Source organism: Neolamprologus multifasciatus, chromosome 5 (assembly GCF_963576455.1).
Source record: "Neolamprologus multifasciatus chromosome 5, fNeoMul1.2, whole genome shotgun sequence".
Taxonomy (NCBI): Eukaryota; Metazoa; Chordata; class Actinopteri; order Cichliformes; family Cichlidae; genus Neolamprologus; species Neolamprologus multifasciatus.
This window is the reverse complement of record NC_140443.1, coordinates 22,474,742-22,495,250: the sequence shown is the minus strand read 5'-3', so window position 1 is coordinate 22,495,250 and position 20,509 is coordinate 22,474,742. Positions and strand designations below refer to the sequence as shown.

Below are 20,509 nucleotides of genomic sequence, written 5' to 3'. Positions count from 1 at the left end.
TTAAAACTAATCATGTTTAATATGGCTGTTTATCAAAGCTTTTACTTTCAGTACATAACTAATACAACACAATTTTTTTTTAAAGAGGAAAATACTGATTTATTACAACAACTTTATAATGGAAATGTATGAAACAGTGCTTTTGAGCAAAAAAAGGACAATTTTCTACAATGAATTTACAGCAAAGTCATTTTCTGTACATTAAGATTTACTTTCAGCACAACCAGCTTTTAGCTGATAATGGCAACAAGAAAAAAAACACACTAATCTGTTCCAGTGAAATGTACAGTAACTTGAATTATTAATATTTTTCCCACCAGTGCTCAAAGGTGGCCAGAGAAAGCTTTTCCATTCATTTCTTATAAAAACATCTGAAAAACTATAAAAGTGAGAATACTGTGAACATATATCATAGTAGAGAAGATTTACCGTCCATCATATTCAGATGTTTGGCAATGAGATCACAGTAAAAGGTTGCATGTCCTTCCTGCATAGTCAACAACGGGTTTAGGCAGCAGCTTCAGTAAAAGTGTGTTTAAGACAAGCAGGTGAGATTATCGTTTCTCCTGAGAAACACAGCGGAAACCAAGATTAGAAGCTGAGCTGTCCGGTGTATTTTGGCTTCTTGCTGCACAGCGATACCTGTAACAGTAAGACTGAAAAAGGGGGGGAAAAGGGGGGGAAATGTACTGTGAATGAACTGAATAATGTCAATAACAGACACTGCTTTGTGATATTTTACTGTTTGATAGTCAAGACTACTGATATTAATCTTGTAGACAGCCCGCTTATGCACAGTCTCCAATCACTGACCTCTCGGGTCCCTCACACGTGTAACTATAATGTGAAACAAGAAGAAAACTGTGGCCAGTCAACATGTGACAAGGCTGTCACTAGCATCAAAAGCCCCATGCACCAGAAAGGAAAGAATGAACACATCAATCCCTTTGTTATCCCACAGGTGGAGAGTAACAGAGAGCAGAGAGCTACCCTACTTCCTCTTAGAAATGCTAATATCAGTTGTCTGGATTGTTTCCAACAATAACATGGTTTCTCCAACAGCCAGAACCGTTTTACTTTCACTGATCACTTTATTCCAAAAAATCCCACAAAATCCCAGTGAGTGAGGCCCTTGGTATATTTAACAAATAAATAATTAACCACGTTTTAAATTTCAGATTTAAAAAACTGGATGTTTAACATAATTTTTTTCATACCCTGTGGCACATGTATGACCCTCCCTTCTTCACTTTATCTTTGCCTGAGGGAGGCCCCGTCTGAAAGAGAGCAATGGTAGAGAATAATTACAGAAAAAGAAAAAAATCAACATCAACGACAATAACAAAAGCCTGAATGTAATCTGTCATTACTGGGTTGCGTTGCGGGTCCGTGGTGTGATGCACAGTCCACCAATCTGCTGTCCATTCCCATGCATTCCCCACCATGTCGTACAGACCAAAAGCATTGGGAGGAAAGGACATCACCTATAGAGTATAAGGGCACTACTGTCACTTTACTGCAATGTTTTTAAACATACATTATTGTTAATATTATCATTTCTAATTTCTAAATTCTACACCAATTCTAAAAGTAGTCTAATCTATCAATCTAAAGGATATTTAAGCCCTGTGGCTTGAAGAACTATTGTGCATGAATATTTGTGTCTTTCAATGGTACACACAGTATATTATGGTAATTAGAACACGCTAATGCTACAATATTATTTGGCCTGTTAGTGCTGCTGACAAACTGATATCCTTAATCACAGTGAGAAAATGAATAAATACATAAATAATAAAGGTTTTAGGTTTTAAATGCAAAAAACGGGTCATTTTAGTCCTTTGCCAAGTAGTTTCTAGGAAACATGATGACACTATAATATCTGATATAGATAAGAATCTTTAAACTTATTTTGGTTGCTTAACTCCTCCCAGTATAGAAGGAGTTTGTAGACAAAGGAAGCAGAATGTTGAAACACAACTCAAACCTCTAAACCTGCTGGACAACTAAAGGGATTTCTTAACTGAGCTCAAGTTCCCCTATTACTTCAACATCAGTGACTGCCTTTTACCCTAACAAGGTGACATAATGCAGATTAGAATATCATTTTACATCAACACCGTATACTCTTAAAGATTTCACACAGAAATCGGATATTCAGGATTCATACTAGAATTGGAACTATGAAGTTGCCTCTGTTAAGAAAGATTGGATTTATGTTGTCTTTTTGTTATCTATGTAATCTCTCAAGGCTGCAAGCTTCTTTTGTGACTTCATCGAGCTTTGGAATGCGTTATGTCTAGTATTTTCCTGCGCCAAACTTTTTCTGACTAAACCTGAAATATGAGATCCCTTAACACACCCATAATTATGGCATTTCTTCATTCTTGCTTGTGTCTCTTACCGGTGAAGTTTTGATATGCCCATCTTCTCCAGAGTTGTGTGTGGGGAAGTCTCCCTGCCAGAGGTTAGCAAAGTGTTGTCCTTTAGGGTTCAACTTGTTTCCCCATGGATAAAGTCTAAATGTAGGCGTGGTATACCAGGAAAGTAATCTGAGACATATTTCATGTAGGAAATGCACATCTCCAAACATCTTTCACAGAAAAGTTCCTTTTGCATTTGTGCTTATAAATCTTCTGTGCACTTTGGTCATACATTGTTATTATTCCCATTTTTGAATGTACATTTCAGACTAGAGGTTTGTTAGTATTCCCCCTCTTATAAACTGTGTGTTAAGCAACTGTAACAAAGCAGTTTCCCTACATGGATCAGTAATGTGTTTTCTGATTATGATGTTGATCATTAGTTAACATCTTACCTGTCTTTCAGGCCACCCCTGCAGGCATACTCCCACTCTGCTTCTGTAGGGAGTCTCTTGTTAGCCCAGGAGCAGTAGGCAACAGCATCTATCCACGAGACATGCAAAACAGGATGATGGAGCCTAAAAAACACAGATTTAAAGTAATTTACTGAGCTCTTATCAGTTTTTCATAAATAAAAGAAGAGTGAAGGTTTGATGCTTGATAGGTGTTTTATATAAATGTGGAGCGTATTATTGAAAACATTATGAAGCTTTTAGTAAAAGAGAGTTTTTCTACCTGTCTGTGATGTTGGAGTCTGGGCCCTCAGGGTGCCTCCAGGAGGCTCCTTTGACTGGAAGCCACCAAGGGGCAGCGGCCACCTAACAACAAGTGGTAGTAACAGTTGTTAAAACATACTGTGCTGCAGTTATAAAAATGCGATCACTGTCAAAGGCTGCCCTATTTATTTTAATATTATTTGACTGGAGCAGCTTACAGTTCCCAAGAACAACATTTGTCATGATGCTAATATTGATGCTGTGCTGCTAATTTTTAATATATCTGAAATGTTTAATGTAAATATATGAGATATATTATATTAAAGTGGTCATTTATACATTTATGACTTTATTTTAGGTTCAGACAGCTATAGAGACACATGCATGTGCACAATAATAATAAAAATGTAATAATTACTTGAAATACTAATGGAAAAAAACAGTAAATAATAAAATATGTGTAACTTTAATAACAGCATCACACTTTTAGAATAAAGAACTTTGTTGCCAAATTGCAACAAATGTATAACTTTCAAACTGGGACTCTTTGGGAAATAATTAGCAGTAATTAGTGAAGTTATTGTGCCATATGGGTAAATGTGTGGAAGCCTCTAGGTTTGAGGGTCATACAGAAGACTTCTATAGGTAAACCTGTCAAGCTGTAGGTATTTAATGAACACACAATGAAAACTAGAAACATCAGGAAGCACCAAACACCAATCTCTTGGAAATGTTCTGTCCAAAACCACAAAAACTATCTTTAGCACGCTCCAAAGTTCATAGGCTTATGTTGCTGCTGAAGTGTGGTAAAAGTCTTCAGTCCTGTGTGCAGAAAAATAAAAAAAATACTGGAAGCTGCCAGTGCTACCCCTTCGCCTCCTAGTAAATACACCTAAAACATCAACTTAAAATTTCTACATTACTTCTTTATCAAGTTACTGCATTTACAGACTTGTGTATTCACGGCACCTGCCGGGGTGACGACAGTACCCCATCAACCTTTTACAGCTGACAGGTAAAAACTGTTTAAGGTGACTTTCTGTGAAGGAGGTGCTTTGAGGCTTCTTCCTATTTGGCATGATATTTTTATTTTTGCAAAGCACAAGCCTGTAGGTGACTCTCACATGCCGAAGAACTGGATTATCAAGCCTCTGGGCGTTTGATAAACAAATTAGCCACATTTCGTCATGCAGCAAGCTAACATTAGGATTTTCCATCTGCTGTTGGACCCTGACATCAAAAATAAAGCTGATCCACTGTGTCCTCAGATTCAGAGCATGCATAAAGACTCCTGTGTTTCCTCTTTTGCTGCCAACAACAGAAAATTTGGCGTGCTTTTCTTGTGACTGGGACATTTTAGAGTGAGAGAAGTGGCTCAAAAAAGGGTGGACTGCTCATACCTTTGTTTGAGGGCATATATAATAGCCATAAGGTGGGCATGACGAAAATGTGATATAGAGAACTCAAAGGAGAAAAGCATGGGGTTCAAATGAGACCTTTGACCTAGCTCAGCATCAGTGTTGTTTGTGGGAGAGAAAAACCCCCTTTGGGAACTTTAGCTACATGTACTTATATGAACAAAAAAGCTTTTTACACATAAACATTTACAGACATCTAAACACAGCATGAAAGCCTATGAGGTTACATTTATTACAACACTTTATATTTACTGTTGTCTACTAAACATAGTGTGTGAACTTGGACCTCTAGTCCTGCAAGCTACCGATATCTATGTGTAAGCTATAAATAGTTTGTTAGATCGTTGCATAAGTGCAAACTAATGTAGAGCGCGTTTTTGACTGTGTGCTTGTTTTGTGCAGTGAAATCGAAAGTATGACATGTAGCCTGCACATGTCTCCCTTCAAAGCTACAACTGATGTAGCATGTAAAAAGTGAGCTGCACAGGTAAGTCGCCTGCTCAGTGGTACACTTACTGCTTGAGTGACTTGGCTTTTCACTGGCTCACTCAAAAGTCCCTCGAAAACAAACGAGTCTCCAAATTTCTCTGCCTAAAAATCAGAAAAGACACAGATTTTATGGGCAAAAAACCAACACCAGAATAATGGAAACCACTCACAAAAAAATATGGTTTAATTTTTAAATATTTTTTAACACCTCAGTCACATATCCTGTCGCAAGGACGAAGCTCTGAAACTGTTGGTTAGTGACTTCATGGATGTCTATGTTGAAGGAGTCCACATACACCACTCTCTGGGGGCCCTCACCGTCTGGGGGGATGCCTGGGTTGTCTGTTCCCATCAGGAACTCCCCTCCAGAAATCTGCACCATCTGCAAGGAACAAGTACATTTTTTATTTACATATGCAAACAAACTGTGCTACAAACTGGAATGTAGATTCAGGATTAATAACTCTTATGAGCTACAAGATCATAACAACCAATAAAGAACACAATAAAACAATGAAGATCTATGATATGTCTAGTAAAAATCTAAGTTATTAGCCACCTATAAATAATAGAAATAATAGTAGAAATAAAAAATATGACACCAGAGTGCCACAAATGTGCAGTCTTAAAAGGGTAACTTACAGGAAACAAAGGCTAGGCTGTCAAACTTCCTGCTTCTGCATTCAAGTCACATTTACAGCACATGGTGTTATGGTTTATTTAAACACACAACTAAAATTAGCACATATGTGGACACAATTTTGCAACCCTTGGTTTTGATGTTAATCGACAGATCTGTGTTGCAGCTGATTGGCTACAAGGCCTTGCTTATGCATGGGAACCTCAGAGGCCTAATAGTTCCAAGAACGATTAGATTCGACTGTGGTAACTACTTTATGACATTTTGCACGCATAACCTTATCTCCACACTCTCACAAAATAGCGGTGTCGGGTTTTTTTTTCTGTAACAGGAGTCGCAACATACCGGACTTTGTGTTTCCCGCTCATTGTCCTGCACCTGATTCGTCCTGTCATTTGCGTCTTTGGAGTATTTGAGATCAGGATCTGTGGAAGCTGCTTTACCCTCATCCTTGTCCAAGGGATCCACAGTTGGAGCGTCTCTAGTCAGCTTATCACAGCCGCAGCCCGCCGCTCTTTCCGGGCCTGGAGGTTCCTGCTCTGCGCTACATGAACTCTGAAGACACAACACTTTGCTCACACATCCAAATATGAACAATAAGGTGAAATAACGCAACATTTTGATGGTTTTTTTCCAAGGCATAGCTCAGGGTCCATGCATGATGTTGACACTGTTGCTTCCGTAAAGTCACGTGGTCAGTCAGCTGGCTAGAGTGTAACAAAACGTAACCCTTTCCTTCCCGAAGTGAATGTTTGCTGTGAACTAAACTCTGTTAATCCACAAAAACACTGCAAATTCTGATCACGGCTCGCAAATACAGCTACATCCGGTTGTGATGATATTAATACAATCGCTTATCTGAAATACACTTCAATGACTTATTCGCCCAAAATCACACAGATTTTTGACCTTTCTGTTTTGTTTTGTTTTGTTTTTTTTTTTGTTTTTTTTTTTTACATAAAAATAGACTTCTTCTCAGCCGTATAAATCTGGGCAGCGCAGTAGCAGGAGTGATAACCCAGCTCAGATTTTCTTAGTGGTAGGATGGACATCATTTCCCAGCTATCAACACTACGGCCGCTTGAGAAGAAGAAGTGGAAGTGAGCCAGGCAGTTCAACCAGCCAGTGCCTGCCTGCCTCAGTGAGCACAAGCTGCGGGAGCACTGAGAGGCGCGGAAAGGTGTCCGAGCTGTCAAAAAACTGGATTATTACACTCGCTGACGCCTGGATGTCACCTCCCGGCCCGGAGGAGAGGAGAACCGCAGTCATGTTGTCTTAGCTGGCCCAGAGAAAGCTAAATAACCGAGCACAGCCGAGGTAAAGTTGAGAGCTTAACTTGAGCAGTTTGTCATCATCCTCCTTTCATATGTCTATCTTCTCGCAGCGGAAAGGGGGGGAAAGGATTTAGTTCTCCTTAAATGGTTAAAAAAAACTCAGAGCTCAAAAGTGGCGCTTTTTAGTGAATAATATTTTTGTTAAAGAGAAGCCCAACAAGATTGTATCACGGACGGGTAGATCTTACACCGACCATGATTTCGGGCTGCTGTGAAGCAATGTGATAGTGAGCCGCGATTACAATGCTAACGCTGGATGTGTTTTCTCAAGTTTCGCTGGCGCTTCGGTGCTTAGATGAAGAAGATCCGAGCTTTTGCTGTGTGATCGTTGATCGTTTGGTCGGGCTTGCAACAGACGGCGGTCGGAAAGCCACCAGAATAACTTGTTATGGGGCTTTATCGACCTCAGTGAGAGGCAGTGCTTAAAAAAAAGAAAAAAGAAAAACACACAGGCAGATAACCTGAGTGGAGGGGACCTGCATTGCTCTCTATCAGCTTTCAGTGGCCATGACCTGTTGCAGGTGCATAAACCTGGCTGGCAGCTGCAGCTCCTAAACATGTGAGGCGCAGCACAACACCAGCGGGGCTACAGTAACATCTAATAGACATTTTCTCTTCCTCTCTATGCAAATCCTTGCAGCCTGACAGTTGTGTTAGTGTAGTCTCCACCTGCAAGGGAACCCGCTCTCTCAAAACTGCTTCTAACTTGGAACTATTAATTTGCATATGGATACTGAATAAATGCATGATGGTATGTGTCCATGACAGGGATGTTATATTAAATGATCTAATAATATCCATATTTTCTTCCAATTTCTCCTATACAGGTGCTCCCTTGTGTGCCAAACATGTCGGACAAAATGTCCAGTTTCCTACACATTGGGGACATCTGCTCCCTGTATGCAGAGGGATCAACCAATGGTTTCATCAGCACCCTAGGGTATGTCCCTGTGCCTGTGTGGAGGGCCCACTTCACACTTTTCTTAAAAAATGCTGCTCAGTCATGATACTGAGCCAGCAGTTTTTGGATGGGAGGAAATCACACTTGTAGTAGCAACTGTTAACCATTTTGATGACAAAGTCGAGAACAAGCACATTTCTTCCCTTTAGTCCGATGCCTGTGTATGCACGCGTTTGCTTACATGCAGTGACAGGGTCATCATTTGGTCTCAGAATGGGATTAAGTAGTGAATGTAATTTGTTGCAACAAATGCAAAAAACATGCAGATAAAGTTTGGGGCAGGCCGGGGTTGGAAGGGTAGATTTAGAAGACAATAAATGGTCTGGTGGTACTGTTGGCAAGCCACTCATTTTCCCACACAGTCACAGCATTAATGTATTGTTTTCCTCCATCAATTCTCCTTACTTGTAAAATGCATATTTTTGATATGGTCTATCTGTTGGGATTACTTACACTGGCTTACTGCTTGAAATACTGGCCTTAGGATATGACAGAAATATCACAAGCGCAGTAAGATTCAGTTGTGCTGCTTTTAACCTCTCCCCTTTGTTCTGAATCTAAACAAAGCAACAAGAGAAAGTTTGCATTAATGTTTTTTGCTGGTATAAACCATCAGGAAATCACAAGACGGTAAACCATGGCATTTAGCATTAGTAATGGTATCAGGGCTATCTGCTCAGTGTCCTGGACCTCCCCTCCTGGCTCATGAAAAATGGAATGACCTACAGCGAAGACTGAGTCACTATAGAGACATTGTGGCCTTTCTGGAGTTCATGTGCTTCCTACATAGACACACACACGCACGCACATGCTAGCACATGTATTTAGAAAATTGTCATGACGGTTTTGGCCAGAAGCCATCCTCTCCACGCATAAACACCAACTCAGCAGCATTCTCCAGATCAACTGCCCTTAAAGTAAGACACCATACTGAGAAAATTCTGTACACATTAACTCTTTTTCTTCACTCAAATAGCAGTCCAAGTCAACAGCTGCAGAGGGGAGAGGGTTATATGAGCAAATGAAAGGCTACATTTTTCTTTTTCTTCTGTTTTGTTTTTTTTTGGAAAATGCTGCTGTGTGCATTGAGTATTTAGCAGCACCCGTCCTGTTTGTGCAGAGGTGTAACTATTAAACTTGTGTTAATAACTGACCACTGTGAAAGCGAAGTTGCGTAAAGCATGCTCATGTGACCCCCCCCCCCCCCCAAAAAAAAAAAATAAAATAAAATACAGAAAGGAGTTTTGATGTCAGATTAACTTCAGCAGAGCTTAGCGTTGATTCAGTAAGACTCCACTGAAGGGCCGCAACACCATGTTTCTAAAAGATACTCCCTCATTTGGTGTTTTGACAATGCTGCTGGTGAAAACTGACTAACATGTTGATCCAAAGGCTAATTCTCGTAGTAAATTAGGTTTAGATCTGGTAACTGCAAAGGTCAGCGCATGTGATTCATGTTATTTTTAGCAACAACTTTGTGTTGATTTGCAGTTAGTATTCCTTCCAAAGTCAGGTCAGGGAGATTAGAGCTTCCACAGTATAGTGGAGCAATTGAATGCCCTCACCTTAGAGGTGAAAAAGTCTAAGTTTTTCCTTTAATTTGTCACTCTGCTGTTATTAGTCTTAGCACGCACGGGTATGTTCGCCCCTCGTAGTCGGTCTTGTTCCTTGAGATGTGCAGGCTGATGGAACAGTGAGGTCTGTTTGGGCAACTTCAGAAGGCTGAAAGTGGATGTGGGATTTGGCCTGTGTCCAGACAAGTGTTATTCTAAGCCAGTGAAAGCTAAATTTGCCACCAGAAATTCCTGTCTGGCCACCGGTCATTTAATCCAGAATATTTCCTTATTTTGTGGAAGGGGAGGCTAAAACATGCTGCAACTATGTAAAGATCCCAGATAATTCATGAAACAAATGTAAAGTTTTTGCACACGCTTTTGTTGGAAATACTTTTTTGCCTGAGTCTCTGTTTAGCACACACACAGTAAGCTTAAACACAAACCCCCAGGAATGATGAATTACAGTGACTCTGATATCCAAGAACAATGGCAATCTTAGTACATCTGCAGAAATGTTGACCAGTTATGCTGAGTTGTAGTTCTGAAAATGTGGTGTTGATCAGTTTGACTGTCTCAGTATTATGAACCCTTTGTTCCTCCTGGCCTTTTGTTCCAATCATTGCTGTCCTATAAAATTATTAATCAAACACACTCAACTGATGCAGTGTTTTTGAAATTAGGTTGCAACTGGCACTTTTTCTTTTTAAAGTAAGCAGTGTTTAAATATTTTTTGTACCAATTGATTCATTGTGAGCTCTAAAAATATCATAAACATCAAAATGGCCTAATTGCAGATAATTAAATTTTTGTTAAAATGGTCCAAACTTCATAAGCATTCAGCTCACTATAATAAAAGAATAAGAAAATGATTACATATTTATTCGAGTCTTGTTTAAAAAAACAACTTTAAACGTGAACTTAACTATTCCTCATTGCTGCTGTGGTTGTTATGCTCGGGGCTTTGCCAGCTTTGTCATGGTAACTTGGGGTATGATCTTATTATATGTACAGCGCTTACACATGTCATGTGTCCATATTTACAGCCTGGTGGATGACCGCTGCGTCATCCAGCCTGATGCTGGGGACCTCAACAACCCGCCAAAGAAGTTCAGAGGTAAGAGGAGCAAATGAATCTCCCCTCTTCCTTGTGACACTCCTCCTCATAACACTAACTGCTATCTGTTTATACTGTGAAGCGTGTAAGACCTGCTGCTGAATGTGTTATGCTGTGTTTCTTTGGTGACAGCCACAATATCTCAATATCTCAGCCTCCTGGACTTCAAACAGGCCTGCCTTTGTCGTGTGTGTGTGTGTGTGTGTGTGTGTGTGTGTGTGTGTGTGTGTGTGTGTGTGTGTGTGTGTGTGTGTGTGTGTTAGCTCGCACAGGTCTGTGGAGGTAGAGGCAGATGGAGAGAGTCATCTCTTCTGCTGATTTGTTGAAAAAAAACACCCACTTGAGAATCTGTTTTCTAAATAAAAATCCTTCAGCTGTGTCTTTGGGTGAATTTGCTATTATTAGTTCTCATACAGGAAGTAGAACTCGTGACCTACAGTTCTCAGGCTAGAGGTTTATGTCCCTCGGGGAGGGCTGGCTAAACATTGTACACAGAATATGATTGAAGGCCTGAGCAGTCACAGGCACTGGTACACATTTATAAGAAACGTGCACTTTAGCTTGCTGCTGCTGGATGACACTTAAAGAAAATGTAATACAGCTAGACCGTTGGTAGAGCTTCAACCGCATATTCAGATTTTAATTTTAATTGAATTTAAGTTTTTTGAAAGAGAAATGTAGTCTTCATTGGTTCTTTGTTTTCCTTGGCAATTCAAAGTAATTGTATCGGCCATTTCTATAAAAGCCTACAAAAGAGAGTAATTACAGCCTTTCAGAATTGTACGTTTTGAGCATATAAGACATATGAGCACTTATCCATTTGAATTATTTTATTTGTCTTTTAGTTCGTTACTTTCCCATTAGTATATAATACAGATGCATTTGCAGGTGTGAGAATAGGGCTAAACACTGTCTTGGGGATCATAAAACTTCTAAATAACACATTCATTAAACTGAATAGCCGTGTAATTATAGTCAGAGCTACCTGTTCTTTAGCAATGGAGCAGTGATACCGATAAGTCTATTAACTTACGAAGTGGCAACGTTTGACATGTTTTCCTCCTGGGCTTGATTTCAACTATTGTGTTGCTTTTAGTCTTAATGACTGTACTGTGCAAAATTCTTGAGTCAGCCCTCCTTTCATTATGTTTTGTTTCCAAGAAGCCAGGCTTGAGCGATAGTTCTCCAGGCTTTCCGAACGTCTTTCAATGTTTTTTCTTTGGAAATTGGCAGTTTATTTCACTTCAGCTCCATTCATTAATCTGGCAGATACTGACCATAGTTTTCTTCTGCACAGTGTTAATATTGGCCTTCAACTTCCAAGATTGTTACTTTTTCACATTTTAGTTTGTGTTTTACATGATTTAACTTATTATTTATTTTTGTATATGAACTGTTTATATATTATGTGTGTGAGTGTTTATGTATGTATTACTGATAGGAGTTCTTGTTTGTTTAAATGTCTTTCATTATATAAGTGACCTTCCTAACCTTTTTTCTTTTGGTTTCTTACACCACTTAACACTAACCAAGGATAAAAAGACATAGAGCACAAGGGATGAAGTATTGCTGTGTCTATACATAACAGACAATTTAGTTTTTTTTTTAGCGGCCTGTCGCAAAAATACATTATTTGTTCACTTTTTGTCAGTTCAATCCATGAAAAATACTAAATATAATGCAGTATGTCACACATAAAACTGTATATCTGTTCCAACAAAGTGATGTCTTGTCTTGTTGTACAGCGTGTCCTTAAAAACATTTATGAAACTGGACAAATAGAGGACAAAAGAGGAAGTGGCAGGCCTAATGATGTGTAGGAGGTCAGGAGAGACATACGACATTGATCATCTACAGTCGTGTGTAAAACATCATGGAGGCTCTGTTGTGGTTTGGATCTTGTCAAAACTGCTGGAATTATGAATACAGAAAGGAGAGGTCAGATTTTGTTCCACCATACAAGCACCACGTAGAAGGACTCTGACTGGCAGAAGCTTTATTTTATTTAGGACTGCAATTATCCCAAGCACTGGCTGTTTATACTACTAACAGCTGAGTGTGGAATATTAAGTAGCGAGAAATTTTAATGACTGGACTTGTTGCACAGGTGGCATCCTATCATTGTACTACTCTGGAAATTACTGAGCGTGACCCACTCTTTCACATTTGTTTAAAAAAGCAGTCTGCATGCATAGGTGTTTGATTTTATAAACCTGTGGCCATGGAAGTGATTGAAACACCTAAGTCAATGATTGAATGAGTTAGTGAATACTTTTTGCAATATAGAGTAGAATATAGACCTTTTGTGTCTAACTGGAGTTAGTAACTCCTTCACTGTGTCAGCTTGATCAGAAGAGGCCTTAATGTCAGTGAGAGAGGATTCTGGGTGTCTGCTAGAGGGGAAAAAGGTGTTATTAATGGATGTGGACAAAGCCACCTGGAGAAGGTTCCAGTAAAACCATACATAGCAAATTCCTTAAAGGTTAGTTTACTCAAAATGTAGAGTACTACTTAACCTGTACAAATATTATAATCCTTTTGGTTCTGGTAGAGTTTAAAATGTGACAAAGTAACTCTGTGATAACAGCACTGATATAATGGACTTGGAGCCTGTAAAATTTAAAATAGCAACCCTATGACATTTCTTGGATCCTAAGCGAAGGTATGCAAATAAGCAGACATGTCCTTATACAGGCAGGTAGGATGCAATGAAAAGAAGCCTGGACGATGTAAAATGGAGTAAACGTCAGGGTATCTCAGGCCTGCGCATTTCAAGTTTGACCATAATAATCTGTTTGAAATTTTATAGCTTCATTAAAGTGCAGTTCCTGTAGTACCTCTTTGAAATGACCCTTGGTCTTTTGGCTTCAGAATGTTGTGAATGGTTTCACAGAGACATCTTTAACTAGTCTGTTTCTGTAAGGAGCCAAATAGGAAAGAGGTAGTGTACGCAATATATGTCCCATTAATGGTATAGCATATACTGTAAAGAGAAAAGAAATGGAGCGTTTCACAGCAGAGACTTTAAGATGTCAAAAGAAGAAAAGGCGGCGGTGTTTCTAAACACCGTTAACAATGGCTCTGTTGTATGAAAGTGTCCCTTTTAAGTCAATGTGACAGTGAACCAGGATTAAAAGGAAACTACAAGTACACAGAATATGTTCATCGTTCATTTTATTATCGACACATTTATTTTTTAGCTGTGACATATGCATGAAGCACGAGCTATGTGGTGAAAATTTACTTTTCAACCATAGGGGGGGGGGGGAACCAATTGTAAAACTTAAAAATACGTGCCTTCATTGTTTGCCCCCCCACCCCCAAAACTATGAGGAGTTGCACAGCTGGAAAGAGACCCAGTTGTGTAGTGATAATCCCACTAAGTGGACACCATAAGAGCAATAAGGCCAGACGAGCCATGTCCACTCTGTGTTACGGTCACTGCTGAGGTATGCTTAACATTTCCTCCTAATGTAAACATGAGCACTCTTCACACAATTTATACTCCCACTCGTGAAGCCTTTGTCCATAAGCTTAGACATCAGCCTTTTCTTTGCATTTCACCTTTACAGTATTTCAGATACCTTTACACACATGCTACACACACACACTGAGCGACATCCACACACATCTAAGGCAGAGACTGCTTTGTTTTTCATTCTAGTCACTGTGATTTAAGGCTCTCTTGCACAACCAGTCAGATCAGTTGCTTTCATCAAAGTTACTACATGTGGAGGAAAGCTGTGTTATTCAAAAATGCCCTCCTCTTTAAAATCTGTTGCAACTTTCACTTTTAGCTGCTGCAAAACCTTCAGAACTGTCACTTTTTCTACGAGTTGAAACTGAAAATGCACATTTAAGACTGACAAAGTATGTAAAAGCCCTTATCTAAATCACTGATGGTGAAAACTTGACCTACTGGCAGATACTTTCAATCAACGAGTGTCTGTAGAAACCTTGTCTTTCTAGCTGACTTAGGCAGCCTGTATTTAGCTACTTACTCTGTTGACATATTAGGAGTCATTTGGATCAGTTTAACAGCTGTTTCTTTTATATTTTATGCACCTGCCATTGCATTTAAATGTTGTCAGCAATGTGGTTATATGGATGGCAGTTAGCATTTTGTAGATTTGGAGCCAAGAGTATAAATCTTGACGTTCCACCCCATTTTTTTTTTTTTTTTTTTTTTAGACCTTTTTTTTTTTCAGCACTTTAATTAATAAAATACTTTGGTTTACACCCAAAACCCCCATGTAATGATAGTGCGTTGACATGACAACTAATGTACTACACATACAATACATTTTATTTACTGTATATAAGCACTTGACAAAAGAAATTTAAGAGACAGGGACTCTCTACATGTAAACATGGCACACTTTAGCTTTGTCACTCTGGGACTGTCATCATCACACTGGCCTTTATTTCTCCTAAGAGCCAAAGCTGCCTCTTGACTCAACTTGTATTAACCAATCAGACCTCTTGGCGCTTCATGTAATAAACAGCTGAAATCTGAGACATGTATACAGTATCTGGTGAGTGAGACTCTGACCTAAAATTTTGTTTTGAGCTGTGGGTATTCATAACACTCTTCTCTTTGTAGCTTTGAATAGACCTTTGTGTACCACTCTAAAGAAGTCTATAATAAGCCCCATAGTGTGCATTTGCATTTATCTTTGTTGTAAAGAGAATGTGTAAAACACTGTATAACAATAACAGAATGGTCATAGTTTGTATGAGAGATATTCATTAAATACTTGATAAATATAATTTCTCAGTCAAACTATTTTTTATTTCTTTTTTTTTCTGAATTTTTAATAGATTTGGTTTATTTGCCTGTTTATGAACATGGTAAAATGATGCTTGTCAGTTTGATGTGTGACATAGTGGGTGCACATTGCTTTTTTTTCTTTTTTACCACACCTATTCTGGGTTGTAGTCTAAAGTGCTTTCAGAAGTGAGACTAGAAAAGTGCTTTATAATTGCTGGTCTATTTCTAGAATAGTGTTAATTATATAAGGAAACTCTGGTATGAGAAACCTGAAACAAACACTAGAAAGGACTCCATTAACAAAACAGGTCTCTGAACAACAAGTGATTTTTTTTTTGCTTGCTTGTTGTACTCTGACATTTTCACTGCTTAACTAGTAGCATGTGAAGGCCATCACACTGGGCAGCGTCTTCTTGTGCTGGCTTCAGATGTTGCCAACTCCTGCCTATCACAACTCATGCCTTGGTTTACCTGAAATAACTTGAAACATTTAAATAGACTCAATTATACTTGAAGTGCCAGCTCCTTACCACCACTTGTCTGTTGTCAGGCCGAGCCACTGATGCTGTTACAGACGGACTGCAGAAAAACGCTGGGTGGCTCATCTGCAATAAACACCAGAAACGGGCCTGTCTTTAGTCCCCCTTCCCCTGCTAACAACTGCACAAATTCCTCTCCTGCCTATTGAGATGAGAGGTCTTGCAGGAAAGGATGAAGGGAAGCTGTTGTCAGTAGATCCATTTACTGTCTCAGATGCACTACAAGTGCTTCCTCTATAATACCTCCAACAGGATAAGAGAATTGCAGTGAATAACACTTTATACAAGCCAGATTGTTGGTGATGTTTCAGATTTAGCAGAGAATAGAAAACGTGCAATGCATTATGTTTCCCCAGTTCCTTAGCTAGACTATGTTCTATATTTACTGCAGGAAATGCTATTTATGTTACTACTTCTTTGTAAATTGTTCGGCGTAGTTTTTAAAAAAAATCCAGTACTGTGTTCAGCTACTTTTAGGACAGGGTAGCAGACGGTTCAGAGGAGATAAAGTGAAAGGCTGAATTTCCAATTTATTATTTTTTTCAGCTACAGTGAAGTGCACAACTTTATGTTGAAGCTGTATGGTGGCAGTTCTGTGCTGTAATAAATCTTTCAATCGTCTCTGTGTGCTTTACAGCCCCTTAGAGTTTCTTCAGTTGCTGGCTGCACGGCTTCAAGCATTGTCCTTCTGATCCTCTTTAATCTGCAGAAGTTTGTCGGCATCTAAAAGACTTTCTCATAACCTTGTCTTTAAAAACAGTCTGACAGTGAAATCAAATCAGCACAGATACAACAATAATTTCAGTCGCATACTTCTATTGAGTTAACCAGCTGATACAATATGTCTGATGTATGAAATAAAATGTTTTCCATGACGTCTCCCATTTACTGTCAGTGAATGTCTTCTTATAGTCAGTTTGTTGCCTCTCTTTGACTTTCAGACTGTTGTCACATTAGATGGTGGCGTTACTTTAAAAAGATGCCCGAATTTGCAACGTTTATGCTATTTGCTAAGTTAAGTCACATATGCATGTGTGTGACACTCGCAGCTCACTTGTTCTCTGTTTATACTCTAAGGCACTGTCACCATCTAACACCATCTTCAGCTGTGAGTCAAGAATCACTCAGCACTGTGTGTGGGAGAGATGGAGGAAGACGACTTTGAATAACTATGAATATATATGTGAATACGAACATGTTATAGTTTCAGCACACTGAGTGGCAGTAGATCAATGTCCAGCCCATTCATGCATAACTTACTCTATGTCACTGTGGCTGTGCGTGAGCAAGCACAGGGCACTAGCCACAGAATTTCCTCAGCCTATCAAGTCGGCTTTTTTAAACGACTTCTGACAAACTCACTTTTATTGGCTAGCTTTCTCTTAATCCTTTCCCCATCCTTGGTTTACATCTATTTGTGTATGTGGAAGTGTGTATGCAGGAATGATGTTGGGATATGTATACTTATCTTTAATGTGTTACTTTAATCAAATTGTGAAACACTTTGAAACTCTGTTTTGAAAAGTGCGATACAAAGTTATTACTGTTATTAGTTACAGACGTCCTACAAAACAATGAAAAGATATGTATATATTAAAAATCCAGTGCTTCTTCCGCATTGGCTTAAGATTTCTGTAATATGACTTAAGATAGGCTTTTTGCCATTTCAGTTGTTTTATCATGTACCCGCCTTATAGCTAAACAATTGTAGGTCAGCATTTGTAGGTACATACGAGGTGGCCAGTATCAAAGACAGATTTATTTCTGAGCTCAATTGTGTACTTGCGTGCTAAAGAAAGAAATCTGTGACCTTGGAAGAAATTCTCACCTCTGTCTCACTTAAATAGCACGTTTCCCCTCACAGCTGGCTGTGATGCAAGGTAAATGTCTATTAGCTGATCATCTATCTGTCACATGCACCAAATATTTTCCACGGGGTGCTGCATGTGAAACAGGCTGTGTGAAATATGTATTCATTGTTTCATTTATGTTTACAAGTTAAAGCCACATCCATTATTGTATGTTTTGATTTATGTGGAACACATAAATGCACACTGATTATATCTAAAAGCTCAATTTCTCCACTTAGTTGACCTTTGTGCTCTATTTTACATTCTTTCATTCTCTTCTGGCCTTTCTCATTTCTCTTTCACTTCCTTTTTTCTTTGTTTTTCTAACCATGTTTTGGGCCAAGAAGTAAACCATATTTAATGGGGAGGGGCTAAGGGAGGCCCGAGACGTTGACTCCGAGGGAACAAGTTCTGTGTGAAATGGTTGGAGGAATTCAGAAAGGAGAAGGAGAGATGACAGAATATAGGGCTGGGGAGTCTCCACCCTCCTTTCTTTCTTTCAGTCATCCCACTCCCCTTCTTGGCCGGCCTTATTTGGTCATGTTACTGCAACTAGAGCTGAAGAAGAGAGAGAATGGAGAAAGGATGGACACATTGCTCCTTTTTTCTCCTCTTTTCATCCTCTTAGAAAAGAAAGCTGTGGTTTGATGAGAGGTGAAGTCAGAGGAAAGCCAGGACTCTCAGGGAGGAGTCACTGTCGAATTGTAGTTGAACTCAGCAGGGAAAGCGGCTATAACTCTGCAGCGAAATGCTTTATCAGTACTCATCCTGTGGAAGTCTCTGAGGGATTCAACTGTAGTTGCTGTAGAGCTTGTTACAAAAGAGGAAGTCTCCCGGGACAGAAGAGGAACTCTGTTAAAACTGCATCCACATGCAAATGAAAAAAACACTAGTTTCCCTGCAGACCGGTTTTTGCAGTATCTATGCAAATGAGCAGCAAAATCAGAGACTCCTGATGACAGCTGCAAATCATCGTTGCTACAGTTACAACCTATGAGTGACCACAACTTGTTGTGTTGCTGGATCACATTACAGAAACATAGGTAGGTGTGTGTGTGTGTGGTGTAGTCCAACCACAGCTCATAACCATACATTACTATGATCATACATCTGGTAAGCACACACAACAAACACATGCTGTCTTGTCTGTGATGACTGCTCCCTGAAGCAGACAAAGACCTTTGATCTTCATGCAGGCAAATTATTAATGTTTTTGAAGTGCAGGAACACACATGCATGGATTTTTTTTCTGGAGAACTGAAAGGATAATGTGTGCTTAAATGTTTCGGTTATTTAATATTTGAGCACATAACTTAAAATGGCGAAAAGGTCTAATGTATTTAGGTGAGTGTCATTAATAATCTTTACTGTGGTGTTTTTGCTGTTCACGCTGTTGGTTTGTGGGTGAGCTGTGGCTGTTACCCATCTTCCACACAGTGCCGACCTTCCCAGGCTTTACTCCCAGTAGATGAATATATTTTGTACACATTGTTTGATTTTTAACTAATTTACCATTGTTAGCTATAATAAGTGTGGTCTGCAACCAAAACCATTTTTGAGAATTTGCTCAGATTTCAACAGGTTTGAGAACTGAACATTATGTAGCGTCTGATGTGGACGGATTCTCCTGACTACAGCAGGTCACATATCCACTAACATCAGTGAACCCAGCTTTCATGGCTGGATAACGATCCACCAGTTTGTGAAATGAAAAGACATTAGAATCATGTGGAATCTTTTTACTTTTTCTGTTCTTCTGTTTCTTCCTTTGTCAAAATTGTTACACACATTATTTACATTGGACTCAGAGGTATATTTTACATCTGTATTAAATGGAGGAGAAGTGAAGGAGTGACTGGAGAAGACAAATGTGGACAGAAACAGACGGAGCAAATTGTGACCATTTTCTCTCTTTATAACCATCTGGACTGATAATTTTTTGCATATGTTCAAAGTTATATGAACATATGCATATTGGTAAATATGTGGATTTAGCCCTGGGTGACCTATTTATTTTTCTTTTCTGGGTTTTATTTTAGTTTTAATGTTAATTCAATTATGTAAATTTAATAAATATATATTTATTTTTAAAATCAGTTTTTAATAACTGTTTCTAGACTGTGCACCAGCATGATGTCATTGGAAATCATGTGATTAAGTGATTATTATTATCTTTCGTGTGTGTGTGTGTGTGTGTGTGTGTGTGTGTGTGTGTGTGTGTGTGTGTGTGTGTGTGTGTGTGTGTGTGTGTGTGTGTACTGACATGTTTTTGGATCCAGTTTTTCAGCTAAAGCTAGTGATTTCTATCTCTGTGCAGACTGTCTGTTTAGGCTGTGTCCCATGAACCGCTACTCAGCCCAGAAGCAGTTCTGGAAAGCGGCGAAACCTGGAGGGAACACCGAGTCAGTGCTGCTTAACAAGTTGCATGTAAGTGAAGTGAACCTCCCAGCAGGTACTACAGACCACTGCAGTTAACACCCATGTTCCCAAAAGCTCCCGAGATAAAGATTAACGAAAGAGTTCGATTTTTTTTTTGTTATTTTAACTTTTTGGGTTTAAATGGTCTTGATGAAGTCTAGACTTTGTAGACACTGAATTAAAAAACGGCATAGTGAGTGTATCACTCTATCGATTGTGTACACTCTGTGTCACAGTTTCAGGTGGGTTTTTAAAAGTTTTGCAGGTATTTTATAAATAAGAAGTCCTTTTATAGACTTTTCTGACATTTCCCTACTACTGTCCTATCTTTCCACCCTCT

At 39.1% G+C, this 20,509-nt stretch overlaps 2 protein-coding genes across 7 annotated transcripts in view; one reads left to right on the top strand and one right to left on the bottom strand.

Annotated features, from left to right (window-relative positions):
* Positions 1–72: 72 nt before the first annotated feature.
* On the bottom strand, positions 73–6,497 carry sumf1 (sulfatase modifying factor 1). Its single transcript, XM_085160818.1, has 9 exons — positions 5,972–6,497; positions 5,195–5,368; positions 5,014–5,088; positions 3,099–3,181; positions 2,819–2,941; positions 2,405–2,519; positions 1,371–1,484; positions 1,218–1,277; positions 73–656 (listed from the first exon to the last, which is right to left on the bottom strand). The coding sequence occupies exons 1-9, from the start codon at positions 6,266–6,268 to the stop codon at positions 555–557; spliced, it is 1,143 nt and encodes a 380-aa protein (XP_085016944.1). The 5' UTR covers positions 6,269–6,497; the 3' UTR covers positions 73–554.
* A 253-nt stretch (positions 6,498–6,750) lies between these two features.
* The window catches only part of LOC146518650 (inositol 1,4,5-trisphosphate-gated calcium channel ITPR1), a 74,605-nt gene continuing 60,846 nt past the window's right edge, over positions 6,751–20,509 (top strand). For 4 of the 6 annotated variants that reach the window (XM_085160790.1, XM_085160789.1, XM_085160788.1 and 1 more), the window contains exons 1-4: positions 6,752–6,943; positions 7,788–7,900; positions 10,521–10,591; positions 20,069–20,178. In XM_085160790.1, coding sequence (XP_085016916.1) covers positions 7,809–7,900; positions 10,521–10,591; positions 20,069–20,178 — 273 coding nt within the window. In that variant the 5' untranslated portion in view covers positions 6,752–6,943; positions 7,788–7,808. Of the gene's footprint in view, positions 6,944–7,787; positions 7,901–10,520; positions 10,592–20,068; positions 20,179–20,509 lie in introns of all 6 variants that reach the window. The other 2 variants (XM_085160787.1, XM_085160786.1) reach the window with 1 other exon arrangement.

Excerpts from the sequence above, each read along its gene's own strand:
- sumf1 (XM_085160818.1), bottom strand. The coding sequence starts at position 6,268 with ATGCCTTGGAAAAAAACCATCAAAATGTTGCGTTATTTCACCTTATTG. Across the intron at positions 1,485-2,404 it reads GGCATATCAAAACTTCACCG|GTGATGTCCTTTCCTCCCAA; the intron begins GTAAGAGACACA and ends TATACTCTATAG. Across the intron at positions 657-1,217 it reads GGTCATACATGTGCCACAGG|TCTTACTGTTACAGGTATCG; the intron begins GTATGAAAAAAA and ends CCCCTTTTTCAG.